Source organism: Ranitomeya imitator, chromosome 5 (genome assembly GCF_032444005.1).
Source record: "Ranitomeya imitator isolate aRanImi1 chromosome 5, aRanImi1.pri, whole genome shotgun sequence".
Lineage (NCBI taxonomy): Eukaryota > Metazoa > Chordata > Amphibia > Anura > Dendrobatidae > Ranitomeya > Ranitomeya imitator.
The window spans coordinates 5,510,602-5,529,453 of NC_091286.1; the positions used below are offsets into that span (position 1 = coordinate 5,510,602).

The 18,852-nt window shown below is 50.5% G+C and overlaps 1 protein-coding gene across 1 annotated transcript; it reads left to right on the top strand.

Annotated features, from left to right (window-relative positions):
• Positions 1 to 13,916: 13,916 nt before the first annotated feature.
• TCTE1 (t-complex-associated-testis-expressed 1) lies at positions 13,917 to 18,552 on the top strand. The gene is made up of 4 exons (XM_069768250.1): positions 13,917 to 14,300; positions 15,344 to 15,918; positions 16,412 to 16,861; positions 18,311 to 18,552. Exons 1-4 carry the CDS (start codon positions 14,117 to 14,119, stop codon positions 18,494 to 18,496), a joined length of 1,395 nt encoding a protein of 464 aa, XP_069624351.1. The 5' UTR covers positions 13,917 to 14,116; the 3' UTR covers positions 18,497 to 18,552.
• Positions 18,553 to 18,852: the final 300 nt, after the last annotated feature.

An 18,852-nucleotide genomic window follows, 5' to 3' on the forward strand; every position in this document is an offset into this window, starting at 1 on the left:
TTCATTTTAATGAAGGTTAGATCATCTACATTTTGGGAAGCCAGACGAGTCCTTTTTTCTGTTAGTATTGAACCTGCAGCACTGAATACTCTTTCTGATAGGACACTAGCTGCCGGGCAAGCAAGCTCCTGCAATGCATATTCTGCCAATTCTGGCCAGGTGTCTAATTTTGATGCCCAGTAATCAAATGGGAATGACGGTTGAGGGAGAACATCGATAAGGGATGAAAAATAGTTTGTAACCATACTGGACAAATGTTGTCTCCTGTCACTTTGAATTGATGCTGCAGTACCTGTCCTGTCTGCGGTCATAGCAAAATCACTCCACAACCTGGTCAGAAAACCCCTCTGGCCAACGCCACTTCTGATTTCTGCCCCTCTAACTCCTCTGGTCTGCTGGCCCCTGCAGCTCGTGTGAGAACGATCACGGGCGCTGTGTGCAGGGAATGCCAGAAGCAAACGGTCAACAAGAGTTGATTGTTTGGTTGCTAATATTAGTTCCAAGTTCTCATGTGGCATTATATTTTGCAATTTGCCTTTATAGCGAGGATCAAGGAGGCAGGCCAACCAGTAATCGTCATCGTTCATCATTTTAGTTATGCGTGTGTCCCTTTTGAGGATACGTAAGGCATAATCCGCCATGTGGGCCAAAGTTCCAGTTCTCAAATCTGCGGTTGTGCTTGGTTGAGGGGCAGTTTCAGGCAAATCCACGTCACTTGTGTCCCTCCAAAAACCAGAACCCGGCCTTGCCGCGCCACCAATTTCCAGTGGCCCCGGAAAAGCTTCCTCATTAAAAATATAATCATCCCCATCATCCTCCTCCTCCTCTTCGCCCGCTAACTCGTCCTGTACACTGCCCTGGCCAGACAATGGCTGACTGTTATCAAGGCTTTCCTCTTCCTTAGCTGCAGACGCCTGATCCTTTATGTGCGTCAAACTTTGCATCAGCAGACGCATTAGGGGGATGCTCATGCTTATTATGGCGTTGTCTGCACTAACCAGCCGTGTGCATTCCTCAAAACACTGAAGGACTTGACACGTCTTGAATCTTCGACCACTGCACACCTGACAACTCCATGTCTGCCATCCTATTGCCTGCCCGTGTATGTGTATCCTCCCACAAAAACATAACAGCCCGCCTCTGTTCGCACAGTCTCTGAAGCATGTGCAGTGTTGAGTTCCACCTTGTTGCAACTTCTATGATTAGGCGATGCTGGGGAAGGTTCAAAGAACGCTGATAGGTCTGCATACGGGTGGAGTGTACGGGCGAACGGCGGATATGTGAGCAAAGTCCACGCACTTTGAGGAGCAGGTCGGATAACCCCGGATAACTTTTCAGGAAGCACTGCACCACCAGGTTTAAGGTGTGAGCCAGGCAAGGAATGTGTTTCAGTTGGGAAAGGGAGATGGCAGCCATGAAATTCCTTCCGTTATCACTCACTACCTTGCCTGCCTCAAGATCTACAGTGCCCAGCCACGACTGCGTTTCTTTCTGCAAGAACTCGGACAGAACTTCCGCGGTGTGTCTGTTGTCGCTCAAACACTTCATAGCCAATACAGCCTGCTGACGTTTGCCAGTAGCTGCCCCATAATGGGAGACCTGGTGTGCAACAGTGGCAGCTGCGGATGGAGTGGTTGTGCGACTGCGGACGAGCTCTCGCTTCTGCAGGAGGACGAAGAGGAGGAGGAGGGGGTGCGAACGGCTACAGCCAACTGTTTCCTAGACCGTGGGCTAGGCAGAACTGTCCCAAACTTGCTGTCCCCTGTGGACCCTGCATCCACCACATTTACCCAGTGTGCCGTGATGGACACGCAACGTCCCTGGCCATGCCTACTGGTCCATGCATTTGTTGTCAGGTGCACCTTTGTGCTCACAGATTGCCTGAGTGCATGGACGATGCGCTCTTTAACATGCTGGTGGAGGGCTGGGATGGCTTTTCTGGAAAAAAAGTGTCGACTGGGTAGCTCGTAGCGTGGTACAGCGTAGTCCATCAGGGCTTTGAAAGCTTCGCTTTCAACTAACCGGTAGGGCATCATCTCTAACGAGATTAGTCTAGCTATGTGGGCGTTCAAACCCTGTGTACGCGGATGCGAGGCTAAGTACTTCCTTTTTCTAACCATAGTCTCATGTAGGGTGAGCTGGACTGGAGATCGTGGAACTAGCGGGGGTGCCGGTGGACATGGCAGACTGAGAGACGGTGTGAGATGGTATTGTTGCCGCCGGTGCCCTAGATGCAGTGTTTCCTACTACAAAACTGGTGATTCCCTGACCCTGACTGCTTTGGCCTGGCAAAGAAACCTGCACAGATACTGCAGGTGGTGCGGAAAATGGTGGCCCTACACTGCCGGAAGGGATGTTGCGTTGCTGACTAGCTTCATTGGCCGAGGGTGCTACAACCTTAAGGGACGTTTGGTAGTTAGTCCAGGCTTGCAAATGCATGGTGGTTAAATGTCTATGCATGCAACTTGTATTGAGACTTTTCAGATTCTGTCCTCTGCTTAAGGTAGTTGAACATTTTTGACAGATGACTTTGCGCTGATCAATTGGATGTTGTTTAAAAAAATGCCAGACTGCACTCTTTCTAGCATCGGATACCTTTTCAGGCATTGCAGACTGAGCTTTAACCGGATGGCCACGCTGTCCTCCAACAGGTTTTGGCTTTGCCACGCGTTTTGGGCAAGATACGGGCCCGGCAGATGGAACCTGTTGCGATGTTGATGCCTGCTGCGGCTCCTCCTCCTCCGCTTCAGAACTGTTGCCGCCTGCACCCTGTTCCCCCAATGGCTGCCAATCGGGGTCAAGAACTGGGTCATCTATTACCTCTTCTTGTAGCTCGTGTGCAACTTCGTCTGTGTCACCGTGTCGGTCGGTGGTATAGCGTTCGTGATGGGGCAACATAGTCTCATCAGGGTCTGATTCTTGATCATTACCCTGCGAGGGCAATGTTGTGGTCTGAGTCAAAGGACCAGCATAGTAGTCTGGCTGTGGCTGTGCATCAGTGCACTCCATGTCAGATTCAACTTGTAATGGGCATGGACTGTTAACTGCTTCACTTTCTAAGCCAGGGACGGTATGTGTAAAGAGCTCCATGGAGTAACCCGTTGTGTCGCCTGCTGCATTCTTCTCTGTTGTTGTTTTTGCTGAAGAGGACAAGGAAGCGACTTGTCCCTGACCGTGAACATCCACTAACAACGCGCTGCTTTGACATTTACCAGTTTCACGAGAGGAGGCAAAAGAGCTAGAGGCTGAGTCAGCAAGATAAGCCAAAACTTGCTCTTGCTGCTCCGGCTTTAAAAGCGGTTTTCCTACTCCCAGAAAAGGGAGCGTTCGAGGCCTTGTGTAGCCAGACGACGAAGCTGGCTCCACAGCTCCAGACTTAGGTGCAATATTTTTTTTCCCACGACCAGCTGATGCTCCACCACTACCACTACCCTCATTACCAGCTGACAATGAACGCCCCCGGCCACGACCTCTTCCACCAGACTTCCTCATTGTTTTAAAAACGTAAACAAACTAACGGTATTTGTTGCTGTCACACAAATTACACGGTGAGCTATAACTTCAGTATGATTTAGCTACCCCTTTACAGGTGAGTGAGACCACAACGAAAATCAGGCACAATGTTACACACTCTGATGTTGGTGGCAACAAATGAGAGAGATGCCACACACGCAGGACTGTCACTGAAGCACAAATGTAAATATTAATCTCCCACTGATTTGTTTTTTTGTTTTTTTCAGGGAGACTTTAGGAAAAAAAAAATAATAGAATAAAATGATTTTTTCAGGAAGAATTTAGAAACCAAATAAAATAAAATGCTTTTTTCAGGGAGAATTTAGAAAACAAATGAAACAAAAAAAGGCTTTCTATGGCCCACTGAGTGAGAGATGACGCACACAGGAGTCAGGAGTGGCACACAAGCCCAGAGGCCAATATTTATCTCCCACTGATTGATGTAGTGATTTTTTTCAGGTAGATTTTGGAACCCAAATCAAGCTAAAAAAATAATAGGCTTTCTATGGCCCACAATTGGAGAGAGAGAGAGAGAGAGAGAGAGAGAGAGAGATGGCACACCCAGGAGTCAAGACTGGCACACAAGCAGAAAGGGCAATATTAATCTCCCACTGATTGATTTATTGTTTTTTTCAGGTAGAATTTAGAACCCAAATAAAGCAAAAAAAAAAAAAAAAAAAAAATGGGCTTTCTATGGCCCACTGAGTGAGAGATGGCACACACAGGAGTCAAGAGTGGCACACAAGCCCTGAGGCCAATATTTTTCTCCCACTGATTGATGTAGTGATTTTTTCAGGTAGATTTTATAACCCAAATCAAGCAAAAAAATAAATAGACTTTCTATGGCCCACTATTTGTGAGAGAGAGATGGCACGCTTAGGACTGGCACACAAGCCCAGAGGCCAATATTAATCTCCCACTTTTTTTTTTTTGTTCCAGCGAAAATTTATAAACCCAATAAAAAAAATAATAAATAGGCTTTCTATGGCCCACTATCTGAGAGAGAGAGATGGCACGCTTAGGACTGGCACACAAGCCCAAAGGCCAATATTAATCTCCCACTGATTGATTTATTGATTTTTTCAGGTAGAATTTAGAACCCAAATAAAGCAAAAAAAAAAAAATAGGCTTTCTATGGCCCACTGAGTGAGTGATGATGCACACAGGAGTCAGGAGTGGCACACAAGCCCTGAGGCCAATATTTTTCTCCCACTGGTTGATGTAGTGATTTTTTCAGGTAGATTTTAGAACCCAAATCAAGCAAAAAAATTAATAGGCTTTCTATGGCCCACTGAGTGAGAGATGGCACACACAGGAGTAAGGAGTGGCACACAAGCCCTGAGGCCAATATTTTTCTCCCACTGATTGATGTAGTGATTTTTTCTGGTAGATTTTGGAACCCAAATCAAGCAAAAAAATAAATAGGCTTTCTATGGCCCACTGAGTGAGAGATGGCACAGATAGGGATGGCACTCTAGCAGAAATGTCAATCTTAATCTCCCACAAAAAAAAAAAAAGGAACTGTCCTTCAATTACTATCTCCCTGCAGTAATCTCAGCCAGGTATGGCAGGCAGCAATAAGGAGTGGACTGATGCACAAATTAAATAAAAAGTGTGGACAAACAAACAAGATAGCTGTGCAGAAAGGAAGGAACAAGAGGATTTGTGCTGTGAAAAAAGCAGTTGGTTTGCACAGCGGCGTACACACAGCAATGCAGCTATCAGGGAGCCTTCTAGGGTAGCCCAATGAGCTACAGCGCTGAGGAAAAAAAAAAAAAAAAATGTAGCTTCCACTGTCCCTGCACACCGAAGGTGGTGTTGGGCAGTGGAAATCGCTACAGCACAAGCGGTTTGGTGGTTAATGGACCCTGCCTAACGCTATCCCTGCTTCTGACGAAGCGGCAGCAACCTCTCCCTAAGCTCAGATCAGCAGCAGTAAGATGGCGGTCGGCGGGAACGCCCCTTTATAGCCCCTGTGACGCCGCAGACAGCAAGCCAATCACTGCAATGCCCTTCTCTAAGATGGTGGGGACCAGGACCTATGTCATCACGCTGCCCACACTCTGCGTTTACCTTCATTGGCTGAGAAATGGCGCTTTTCGCGTCATTGCAACGCGACTTTGGCGCGAAAGTCGCATACCGCATGGCCGACCCCGCACAGGGGTCGGATCGGGTTTCATGAAACCCGACTTTGCCAAAAGTCGGCGACTTTTGAAAATGAACGACCCGTTTCGCTCAACCCTAATAATCACCCTCGGACGCGCCCTGCTTCTTTCCGACAGCCTTCCTTCCTAAGAATCAGCCCTTCCGTGGTGTAGAGAGAGGGTTTGTTACACTCCAAGGTGTTCCCCAGGTTGCCTTTCCTGAGCTTCGATCTTCCGGCTCTCGTTTAGTAGTTCTTGGAAACTACGCTGCATTAGGCCTACAAATTGGGTATGGGGTGTAGAGAGATGGTGTGTTACACTCCAAGGTGTTCCCCAGGTTTCCTTGCCATTGCTTCGGTCTTCCGACTCTCGTTTAGTAGTTGTAGAAAACTACACTGCATTAGGCCTAAAAAATGGGTATCGGGTGGAGAGAGATGGTGTGTTACACTCCAAGGTGTTCCCCAGGTTTCCTTGCCATTGCTTCGGTCTTCCGACTCTCGTTTAGTAGTTGTAGAAAACTACACTGCATTAGGCCTAAAAAATGGGTATCGGGTGGAGAGAGATGGTGTGTTACACTCCAAGGTGTTCCCCAGGTTGCCTTTCCTGAGCTTCGATCTTCCGGCTCTCGTTTAGTAGTTGTTGGAAACTACACTGCATTAGGCCTACAAATTGGGTATGGGGTGTAGAGAGATGGTGTGTTCCACTCCAAGGTGTTCTCCAGGTTGCCTTTCCTGAGCTTCGATCTTCCGGCTCTCGTTTAGTAGTTCTTGGAAACTACACTGCATTAGGCCTACAAATTGGGTATGGGGTGTAGAGAGATGGTGTGTTCCACTCCAAGGTGTTCTCCAGGTTGCCTTTCCTGAGCTTCGATCTTCCGGCTCTCGTTTAGTAGTTCTTGGAAACTACACTACATTAGGCCTACAAATTGGGTATGGGGTGTAGAGAGATGGTGTGTTCCACTCCAAGGTGTTCTCCAGGTTGCCTTTCCTGAGCTTCGATCTTCCGGCTCTCGTTTAGTAGTTGTTGGAAACTACACTGCATTAGGCCTACAAATTGGGTATGGGGTGTAGAGAGATGGTGTGTTCCACTCCAAGGTGTTCTCCAGGTTGCCTTTCCTGAGCTTCCATCTTCCGGCTCTCGTTTAGTAGTTCTTGGAAACTACGCTGCATTAGGCCTACAAATTGGGTATGGGGTGTAGAGAGATGGTGTGTTACACTCCAAGGTGTTCCCCAGGTTTCCTTGCCATTGCTTCGGTCTTCCGACTCTCGTTTAGTAGTTGTAGAAAACTACACTGCATTAGGCCTAAAAAATGGGTATCGGTTGGAGAGAGATGGTGTGTTACACTCCAAGGTGTTCCCCAGGCTGCCTTTCCTGAGCTTCGATCTTCCGGCTCTCGTTTAGTAGTTGTTGGAAACTACACTGCATTAGGCCTACAAATTGGGTATGGGGTGTAGAGAGATGGTGTGTTCCACTCCAAGGTGTTCTCCAGGTTGCCTTTCCTGAGCTTCGATCTTCCGGCTCTTGTTTAGTAGTTCTTGGAAACTACACTGCATTAGGTCTACAAATTGGGTATGGGGTGTAGAGAGATGGTGTGTTCCACTCCAAGGTGTTCTCCAGGTTGCCTTTCCTGAACTTCTATCTTCAGGCTCTCATTAAATTGTGGTTAAACGGAACAACTGCATTTGGCGTACTAGTTGGTTTGGGGCCTACTATCGGTGTCTGCCACTCCTTGCTGTTCTCCTGGTTTCCTGTCCTGAAATTCCGTTTTCAGGCGCTCGTTAAGTAGTTGTTAATGTTAGACTGCATTTGGCCTACTAGTTGGGTTGGGGCCTACTATCGGTGTCTGCCACTCCTTGCTGTTCTCCTCCACTGAACAAAGCTGTGCCGCCTGTTTACTACGGTTGCCAATTTTGAACTGCATTTCGACTACTTACTGATTTGGGCCTACTCTCTGTGTCAGCCTCTCATTCCAGTTGTCCTCCACTGCAATGCCCCCTGGTTATTCCTGTGTTACCAATTTTGAACTGCATTTAGCCAACTTTATTCTTTGGGCCAATATCTGTGTTTCCTCCTCATCCTGCCCATTGCCCAGCCAGTGATAGATGAGTCTGCTGGTACATTGACCCATAACGCAACATTCCCCGTGCACGCTACACAACAACATTGTGACCCTGCTGAAAGTCAGGTTGCTCTTCCCGCATACCATACCACCTTACACGGGGACAAAGAGGAAGGTGCAGATGAAAGTGCAGGTTCCTTCATCAGGTGGGGGGAGGAATACTAGTTGGCGACGTCACTGGTACAGGGCCTCTCATAGTACGCAAAAGTGTTGCTGCCGGTGGGAGGCGCCCCCGCCGTGCAAACACACCGCTGAACTTTGAGGGGCCCTGTGCCAGTGCCAATGCCAACGAGTGGGCCCCCCCTGCTTGCTTAGGTTCACAGCACTTGCAAAGTTGAAATACTTACCTCTCCCTGCTCCACTGCCGTGACGTGGTCCAGATTTCCTGGGCCCACTAATTACTTGAACCAGCCATACCCACCACAACTTTAGCCAAATGACCCCCAATTTCAAATGCCTTCCAATTATTATAAGGTAAATTACGCTGGACAAGCTTCATTAAGAAGAATGGATGGTTTTGACATTAAAATGGGCACTCTAGGTGTTTTCCTGGCCCCCACTCACTGCCGACTATGCTGCCCCATTGACTTGCATTGGGTTTCTTGTTTCGGTCGATCCCGACTTTACGTCATAATCGGCCGATTTCACTCGACCCGACTTTTGAGATAGTCGGGTTTCGCGAAACCCGGCTCGACTCTAAAAAGGTCAAGGTCGCTCAACTCTAGTGGCCAGTATATCCGGAATCCACACGTTATTAGGGGACACAAACATCAACATCCACCCAGGTGCAGCTGAAGGCTCATTTCATCAATACTACATTGTTATAGGTATATCAAGTCTAGGGTGCAACAACAGGCGGCACACAAATTATAAAGTTATATTAGGAGGCAAAGATTAACATACACTGACCATTGTGTGCGAAAATCCAAAAGTATTAACATTAATTCCACACAGATGCCGACTAAGGAATATACATAAATATACATGGAAAAGAAGAGGCGATGATTTCGGGTGTTAAGGAATACAAGGGTGTGAGACGGAAAGTGAAAACACTGGATGCCAGAAGTGATGGCCAATCAGTCGTTATCATAGTGAGGCGTAACGACACCCTGAGGTAAAACACGGCACAGACGTAACATACGGATGACACACCGGGGTAAAACACGGCACAGACGTAACATACGGATGACACACCGGGGTAAAACACGGCACAGACGTAACATACGGATGACACACCGGGGTAAAACACGGCACAGACGTAACATACGGATGACACACCGGGGTAAAACACGGCACAGACGTAACATACGGATGACACACCGGGGTAAAACACGGCACAGACGTAACATACGGATGACACACCGGGGTAAAACACGGCACAGACGTAACATACGGATGACACACCGGGGTAAAACACGGCACAGACGTAACATACGGATGACACACCGGGGTAAAACACGGCACAGACGTAACATACGGATGACACACCGGGGTAAAACACGGCACAGACGTAACATACGGATGACACACCGGGGTAAAACACGGCACAGACGTAACATACGGATGACACACCGGGGTAAAACACGGCACAGACGTAACATACGGATGACACACCGGGGTAAAACACGGCACAGACGTAACATACGGATGACACACCGGGGTAAAACACGGCACAGACGTAACATACGGATGACACACCGGGGTAAAACACGGCACAGACGTAACATACGGATGACACACCGGGGTAAAACACGGCACAGACGTAACATACGGATGACACACCGGGGTAAAACACGGCACAGACGTAACATACGGATGACACACCGGGGTAAAACACGGCACAGACGTAACATACGGATGACACACCGGGGTAAAACACGGCACAGACGTAACATACGGATGACACACCGGGGTAAAACACGGCACAGACGTAACATACGGATGACACACCGGGGTAAAACACGGCACAGACGTAACATACGGATGACACACCGGGGTAAAACACGGCACAGACGTAACATACGGATGACACACCGGGGTAAAACACGGCACAGACGTAACATACGGATGACACACCGGGGTAAAACACGGCACAGACGTAACATACGGATGACACACCGGGGTAAAACACGGCACAGACGTAACATACGGATGACACACCGGGGTAAAACACGGCACAGACGTAACATACGGATGACACACCGGGGTAAAACACGGCACAGACGTAACATACGGATGACACACCGGGGTAAAACACGGCACAGACGTAACATACGGATGACACACCGGGGTAAAACACGGCACAGACGTAACATACGGATGACACACCGGGGTAAAACACGGCACAGACGTAACATACGGATGACACACCGGGGTAAAACACGGCACAGACGTAACATACGGATGACACACCGGGGTAAAACACGGCACAGACGTAACATACGGATGACACACCGGGGTAAAACACGGCACAGACGTAACATACGGATGACACACCGGGGTAAAACACGGCACAGACGTAACATACGGATGACACACCGGGGTAAAACACGGCACAGACGTAACATACGGATGACACACCGGGGTAAAACACGGCACAGACGTAACATACGGATGACACACCGGGGTAAAACACGGCACAGACGTAACATACGGATGACACACCGGGGTAAAACACGGCACAGACGTAACATACGGATGACACACCGGGGTAAAACACGGCACAGACGTAACATACGGATGACACACCGGGGTAAAACACGGCACAGACGTAACATACGGATGACACACCGGGGTAAAACACGGCACAGACGTAACATACGGATGACACACCGGGGTAAAACACGGCACAGACGTAACATACGGATGACACACCGGGGTAAAACACGGCACAGACGTAACATACGGATGACACACCGGGGTAAAACACGGCACAGACGTAACATACGGATGACACACCGGGGTAAAACACGGCACAGACGTAACATACGGATGACACACCGGGGTAAAACACGGCACAGACGTAACATACGGATGACACACCGGGGTAAAACACGGCACAGACGTAACATACGGACGACACACCGGGGTAAAACACGGCACAGACGTAACATACGGACGACACACCGGGGTAAAACACGGCACAGACGTAACATACGGACGACACACCGGGGTAAAACACGGCACAGACGTAACATACGGACGACACACCGGGGTAAAACACGGCACAGACGTAACATACGGACGACACACCGGGGTAAAACACGGCACAGACGTAACATACGGACGACACACCGGGGTAAAACACGGCACAGACGTAACATACGGACGACACACCGGGGTAAAACACGGCACAGACGTAACATACGGACGACACACCGGGGTAAAACACGGCACAGACGTAACATACGGACGACACACCGGGGTAAAACACGGCACAGACGTAACATACGGACGACACACCGGGGTAAAACACGGCACAGACGTAACATACGGACGACACACCGGGGTAAAACACGGCACAGACGTAACATACGGACGACACACCGGGGTAAAACACGGCACAGACGTAACATACGGACGACACACCGGGGTAAAACACGGCACAGACGTAACATACGGACGACACACCGGGGTAAAACACGGCACAGACGTAACATACGGACGACACACCGGGGTAAAACACGGCACAGACGTAACATACGGACGACACACCGAGGTAAAACACGGCACAGACGTAACATACGGACGACACACCGAGGTAAAACACGGCACAGACGTAACATACGGACGACACACCGAGGTAAAACACGGCACAGACGTAACATACGGACGACACACCGAGGTAAAACACGGCACAGACGTAACATACGGACGACACACCGAGGTAAAACACGGCACAGACGTAACATACGGACGACACACCGAGGTAAAACACGGCACAGACGTAACATACGGACGACACACCGAGGTAAAACACGGCACAGACGTAACATACGGACGACACACCGAGGTAAAACACGGCACAGACGTAACATACGGACGACACACCGAGGTAAAACACGGCACAGACGTAACATACGGACGACACACCGAGGTAAAACACGGCACAGACGTAACATACGGACGACACACCGAGGTAAAACACGGCACAGACGTAACATACGGACGACACACCGAGGTAAAACACGGCACAGACGTAACATACGGACGACACACCGAGGTAAAACACGGCACAGACGTAACATACGGACGACACACCGAGGTAAAACACGGCACAGACGTAACATACGGACGACACACCGAGGTAAAACACGGCACAGACGTAACATACGGACGACACACCGAGGTAAAACACGGCACAGACGTAACATACGGACGACACACCGAGGTAAAACACGGCACAGACGTAACATACGGACGACACACCGAGGTAAAACACGGCACAGACGTAACATACGGACGACACACCGAGGTAAAACACGGCACAGACGTAACATACGGACGACACACCGAGGTAAAACACGGCACAGACGTAACATACGGACGACACACCGAGGTGAAACACGGCACAGACGTAACATACGGACGACACACCGAGGTGAAACACGGCACAGACGTAACATACGGACGACACACCGAGGTGAAACACGGCACAGACGTAACATACGGACGACACACCGAGGTGAAACACGGCACAGACGTAACATACGGACGACACACCGAGGTGAAACACGGCACAGACGTAACATACGGACGACACACCGAGGTGAAACACGGCACAGACGTAACATACGGACGACACACCGAGGTGAAACACGGCACAGACGTAACATACGGACGACACACCGAGGTAAAACACGGCACAGACGTAACATACGGACGACACACCGAGGTAAAACACGGCACAGACGTAACATACGGACGACACACCGAGGTAAAACACGGCACAGACGTAACATACGGACGACACACCGAGGTAAAACACGGCACAGACGTAACATACGGACGACACACCGAGGTAAAACACGGCACAGACGTAACATACGGACGACACACCGAGGTAAAACACGGCACAGACGTAACATACGGACGACACACCGAGGTAAAACACGGCACAGACGTAACATACGGACGACACACCGAGGTAAAACACGGCACAGACGTAACATACGGACGACACAGCGAGGTAAAACACGGCACAGACGTAACATACGGACGACACAGCGAGGTAAAACACGGCACAGACGTAACATACGGATGACACAGCGAGGTAAAACACGGCACAGACGTAACATACGGATGACACACCGAGGTAAAACACAGCACCGATGAAACATACGGATGACACACCGAGGTAAAACACGGCACCGATGAAACATACGGATGACACACCGAGGTAAAACACGGCACAGACGTAACATACGGATGACACCCTGAGGTAAAACACGGCACAGACGTAACATACGGATAACACAGCGAGGTAAAACACGGCACAGACGTAACATACGGATGACACACCGAGGTAAAACACGGCACAGACGTAACATACGGATGACACACCGAGGTAAAACACAGCACCGATGAAACATACGGATGACACACCGAGGTAAAACACGGCACAGACGTAACATACGGATGACACCCTGAGGTAAAACACGGCACAGACGTAACATACGGATAACACAGCGAGGTAAAACACGGCACAGACGTAACATACGGATGACACACCGAGGTAAAACACAGCACCGATGAAACATACGGATGACACCCTGAGGTAAAACACGGCACAGACGTAACATACGGATGACACAGCGAGGTAAAACACGGCACAGACGTAACATACGGATGACACCCTGAGGTAAAACACGGCACAGACGTAACATACGGATGACACCGAGGTAAAACACGGCACAGACGTAACATACGGATGACACCGAGGTAAAACCAGCACTCGCCCCACCGTCTCCCCAGCACCCTCCGCGGCCTCGCCCCCCATGTGAAGACAATGGCTCTTTTTCTCCCCTATGAGGGGTCGGTGCATGAGGTGTTGAGGGCCATAAACCCCAACATGGCGCAGACGACACCGATCATCCGGCATCAATCACAGAGATTGCCCAGCGGCGGCCGTCAGCACCGGTACCGGAGCCCGGACATGGAGGCTCCTCACTGCTCCGTCATCGCCGCACCGGGAAGACAGGAGCACGCAGAGTGAGCCGGGAACGGGCGGGTCCCCGGTGATGTCAGCACCGCCGCCTTGTAGCCATAGTAACCTGCAGTCATAGAAACAGTACACGTACACGCGGCGGATCCGGAGATGTGTCCCTGACTGCTGCCCGGCATGGCGGAGTCCCTGGTGCTCGGGAGCGCGTCCTCCCCTCCTCCATTACTGGCAGAAGAGAGGAATGTGGCGGGAGATGCTCGGAGGATGCGGAGGATCATCACTGAGGACTACGGCTGGTCCCTGGCCACCATCCCGGCGCTCAGCGACCTCTGCCTGCAGCACATCGGTCGCAACTTCCAGCGTGAGTCGGTGGGTGACGCCGTCCGTGGGCTACTCGTCACGGTGCCGTCCATGGATGACTCACAGCTGTGTGTCCATGGGCGACTCGTCGCTTTTCCATCCATGGGGAGGCTTCTCGCTGTGCCGTCCGTGGGCGACTTCTCGCTGCGCCGTCCGTGGGTGACTCGTCGCTGTTCGACCATGGGTGACTCGTCGCGAAGCCGTCCGTGGGCGACTCGTCACGGTTCCGTCCGTGGACGACTCGCAGCTGTGTGTCCTTGGGCGACTCGTCGCTTTTCCATCCGTGGGGAGGCTTCTCACTGTGCCGTCCGTGGGCGACTTCTCGCTGTTCTTCCGTGGGCGACTTCTCGCTGTGCCTTCCGTGGGCGACTCGTCACTGTGCCGTCCGCTTTCTGATTCGACTCCTCATGGCGCCATCTGCAGGTGCGCCTCGCGGTTTCCTGCAGGATTTCGGTTCTGGCTTCTGGGCCTTCTCTAGCTCAGTGCTGGCGTCAGATGGGTGATGACCGGCTGCACCATGTGGTCAGTCCTCGCTATATACAGACCTGGGCCTTCTCCAGCTTGGTGCTGGCATCACAAGGGTGGTGACCGGCTGCACCATGTGGTCGGTCCTCACTATAAACAGACCTGGGCCTTCTCCAGCTCGGTGCTGGCATCACAAGTGTGGTGACCAGCTGCACCATGTGGACGGTCCTCACTATATACAGACCTAGTACTGCTGCGTATTCTGTGGACTGAATGAACAGATTATAGGATGGGAGGTAATGGGTTTAGTATCCGGGCACAGGAGTAATGGAGGGGCAGCATGGACACCGTACCGTTCTGCTCTATATGGATCGGGCATTGTGTGAGCGTGTATATCTTGTGTCCTCTCCATTCAGTCTTATGGGGAGACCTGCAATCATCTGTTGGTCTGATTACACTGGGTCGTGCGCTGCTCATGGGATCTTGTAACGTGCAGGACATACTTCTCATCCACACCTCAATTTGCTATTTTCTCGGTGATCACTTTTTACCAATGCCTCTCATTCTTCTGACTGACAGATAATCCTCTTCTGGAGAAGCTTCTTCCCAAGCACAGATCCAAGGTCTTGGAACAACTTTCCACCTCGCTGCCCCTGCCGGTGACCACCAATCTGATCAGTTGTGAGGACTACTGGAGGCGTTGCTGCTCGGAGCGGTGGCAAAACTGTGACATCTCCCACTACGGCTTCAGCTGGAAGAGACTGTTCTTTGAGAGGCACCTGGAAAACCTAATTGAGCTCTTCATTCCAGACCTTACAGACACTGGGCCCCTGTGTGGCACTGCAGAACTCAGCAAGAACTACATCAGAAGGCTGGAGATCCAGCAACTGCTGCCCCCGGTGAAGGTGGAGATGAGGAAGGAGGACGAGGCTGACAATGTCTCTGACTCTGGCAGTGATGTCGGTGGGGACTTGCCGTCCATGGACCACTTCGACCTGAACCTGATTGCTGGTTCGCTGTGTGACCTGGAGGAGCTGCACCTTGTGTACGGGGTTACAGGTTGTGGCATGAACTTTGAGTGGAACCTTTTTAGGTTCACCGATCGGGACTGTGAGGCTCTTGCCAATTGTCTCAAGACATTCAAGAAGCTGAAGGTAACGTGTGAAGGAACAGCTCATCTCATGCCCACTGCTTGTACTAAATACATGTTGTTGAAGAGACTGGCTGCAGCCAATCATCTGTGAGCCCCAAGTGTAGAAGACGTGTGTGCTGCCCTGATAGTCTGTTACAATGTACCAGTGCAGCGTACAGGTTGTTCAGCACACAGAGGATTGCCTGCACTGAACACAGTGTTACAAATCCACAGCTGTAGGAATTATTCTGGACAGGACAGGTTTTCATCCTCCACATGTAGCCATAGGTTCAGAGCTTTCCATTATGCAACCACTGCTAATCCACTACAACCCAGCAGGGCGGTGCTCCACCCTTACCCGCTGCCCAGACCCCATACAGTTTAGAATTTGGCGTTCTGATGACATGAATGTTGTATTTTATTTGGGGGTCCTGTGTGAGACCCTGGGGGCTGTCAGGGCACTGAAGGTTACAAGGTTTCATAGATTTCTAACTTCATTTGTCCTCTCTTCAAAGGTCTTCCGGCTCTACAGGAGTCGGGTGGATGACAGCAAGATTCGCGTTCTGATTAGAAGTTTACTCAACCACCCATCCCTGGTTCACCTCAACCTCTCGCACAACCAGATCTCGGACAGAGGGGCCCGCGCCATTGGGAAGCTGCTGAACCACAGCCAACTCCAAACTCTGAACCTGTGCAACAATGACATCCGTCCACATGGGGCACAGGCCATCGCTCACGCCCTGACCAAAAACAGCATCCTGCAGATCCTGGACCTACGCCTCAACCACATTGGGGATGAAGGAGGGCAGGCGCTGTGCAGCGCTCTGCTGCAAAACAACAGTCTGCACACACTTCACATTGGGAGCAATGAGCTGTCGGAGCCCACGGCCACCGTCCTCGCACAGGTCCTCTCCCAAAATTCAGCTTTAAAGAGCGTGAACATCTCCTGCAACCACATCGGCCTGGTATGCTACCGATCACCTAGCTGTCATTTCTCCGAATCACATTTGTTAGAAATTTTACCCTGAATCGTTAGTTAACCACAAGTTATTAATCTTATTGCTGAATAATTATGTGTTTGTTATGAAGTAAAAGTGCGCCTGATTCATAGGATCAAACTCCCCGCATTGCTGAATAACTCATTTATCATGTGATCTAATGGCTCCTGGTCATGTGATTGTATTGTCATGTGATCCGCTTCCTCCCTGGTCATGTGATCATATTGTCATGTGATTCGCCTCCTCCCTGTTCATGTGATGGTTTGTGCCCACAGGGTGGCGGGAAGCAGCTCTTGGAGCGGCTGTCTGAGAACGAAACGCTGGTTATGTGATGGTATTGTCATGTGATCTTATTGCCATGTGATTCCCCTCCCTGGTCATGTGATTGTATTGTCATATGATCCACCTCCTCCCTGATCATGTGATCGGCCTCCTCCCTGATCATGTGGTCTTATTGTCATGTGATCTGCCTCCTCCCTGGTCATGTGGTCTTATTGTCATGTGACCCACCTCCTCCCTGGTTATGTGATCGTATTGTCACCCGCATCCTCACTGGTCATGTGATCATATTGTCATGTGATCTGCTTCCTATCTGACCATGTGGGCTTACTATTGTAATGTGATCTGCCTTGTCCCTGATCATGTGGTCTTATTGTCATGTGATCTGCCTCCTCCTTGATCATGTGGTTTTATTGTCATGTGATGCACCTCATCCCTGGTCATATGGTCTTATTGTCATGTGATCTGCCTCCTACCTGGTCATGTGGTCTTATTGTCATGTGATTTGCCTCGTCCCTGATCATGTGGTCTTATTGTCATGTGATCTGCCTCCTCCTTGATCATGTGGTTTTGTTGTCATGTGATGCACCTCATCCCTGGTCATGTGGTCTTATTGTCACGTGATGCATCTCTTCCCTGATCATGTGGTCTTAGTGTCATGTGATCTGCCTTGTCCCTGATCATGTGGTCTTATTGTCATGTGATCTGCCTCCTACCTGGTCATGTGGTCTTATTGTCTCATGATGCCCCTCCTCCCTGGTCATGTGGTCTTATTGTCATGTGATCTGCCTCCTTCTTGCTCATGTGGTCTTATTGTTACGTGATGCACCTCCTCCCTGGTCATGTGGTCTTATTGTAACGTGATGCGCCTCCTCCCTGGTCATATGGTGTTATTGTTACGTGATGCACCTTCTCCCTGGTTATGTTATCGTATTGTCATGTGACCCGCCTCTTCCCTGGTCATGTGATTGTAGTCATGTGACCCGCCTCCTCCCTGGTCATGTGATCGTATTGTCATGTGATCTGCTTCCTCCCTGATCATGTGGTCTTATTGTCATGTGACGTAACTCCTCCCTGATCATGTAGTCTTATTGTGATGAACCGCCTCCCTGGTCATGTGATCCTTTGTGCCCACAGGATGGCGGGAAGCAGCTCCTGGAGGGACTGTCTGAGAACAAGACACTGTTGTCCTTCGATCTGCGGCTGACGGACGTGGGTCAGGAGAGCGAGTTCTACATGAGTCAGATTTTGCGGGATAATCAGGAGCGTGGCCGTGTTCAGGTTCAGCAGAAGCGGCTGTCCACATCTGGGCCGGATCGGTAAGATGGAGGTGACTCCGGATGCCGCTTCGTCTATTCAATAAACATTGTTTTCCTCTATTTGTCACTTTATGGTGTGATCTGCTGATCCCTGGGCCAAGGCGGGTGATGGGAGCACAGGCGGGTGATGGGAGCACAGGTGGGTGATGGGAGCCCCGGCGGGTGATGGGAGCCCCGGCGGGTGATGGGAGCACAGGTGGGTGATGGGAGCACAGGTGGATGATGGGAGGAGAGGCGGGTGATGGGAGCACCGGCGGGTGATGGGAGCACCGGCGGGTGATGGGAGAGCAAGCGGGTGATGGGAGCATCAGGCTTTATGGTGTAGATCCCCACATCCACCAGTAGGTGGCAGTCTCCAGC

What these genes read in the sequence shown, in the direction of transcription:
- TCTE1 (XM_069768250.1), top strand. Translation starts at nt 14,117, where the DNA reads ATGGCGGAGTCCCTGGTGCTCGGGAGCGCGTCCTCCCCTCCTCCATTA. An exon ending in CATCGGTCGCAACTTCCAGC is followed by an intron (nt 14,301 to 15,343) that starts GTGAGTCGGTGG and finishes TCTGACTGACAG; the next exon opens with ATAATCCTCTTCTGGAGAAG. An exon ending in AGACATTCAAGAAGCTGAAG is followed by an intron (nt 15,919 to 16,411) that starts GTAACGTGTGAA and finishes CTCTCTTCAAAG; the next exon opens with GTCTTCCGGCTCTACAGGAG.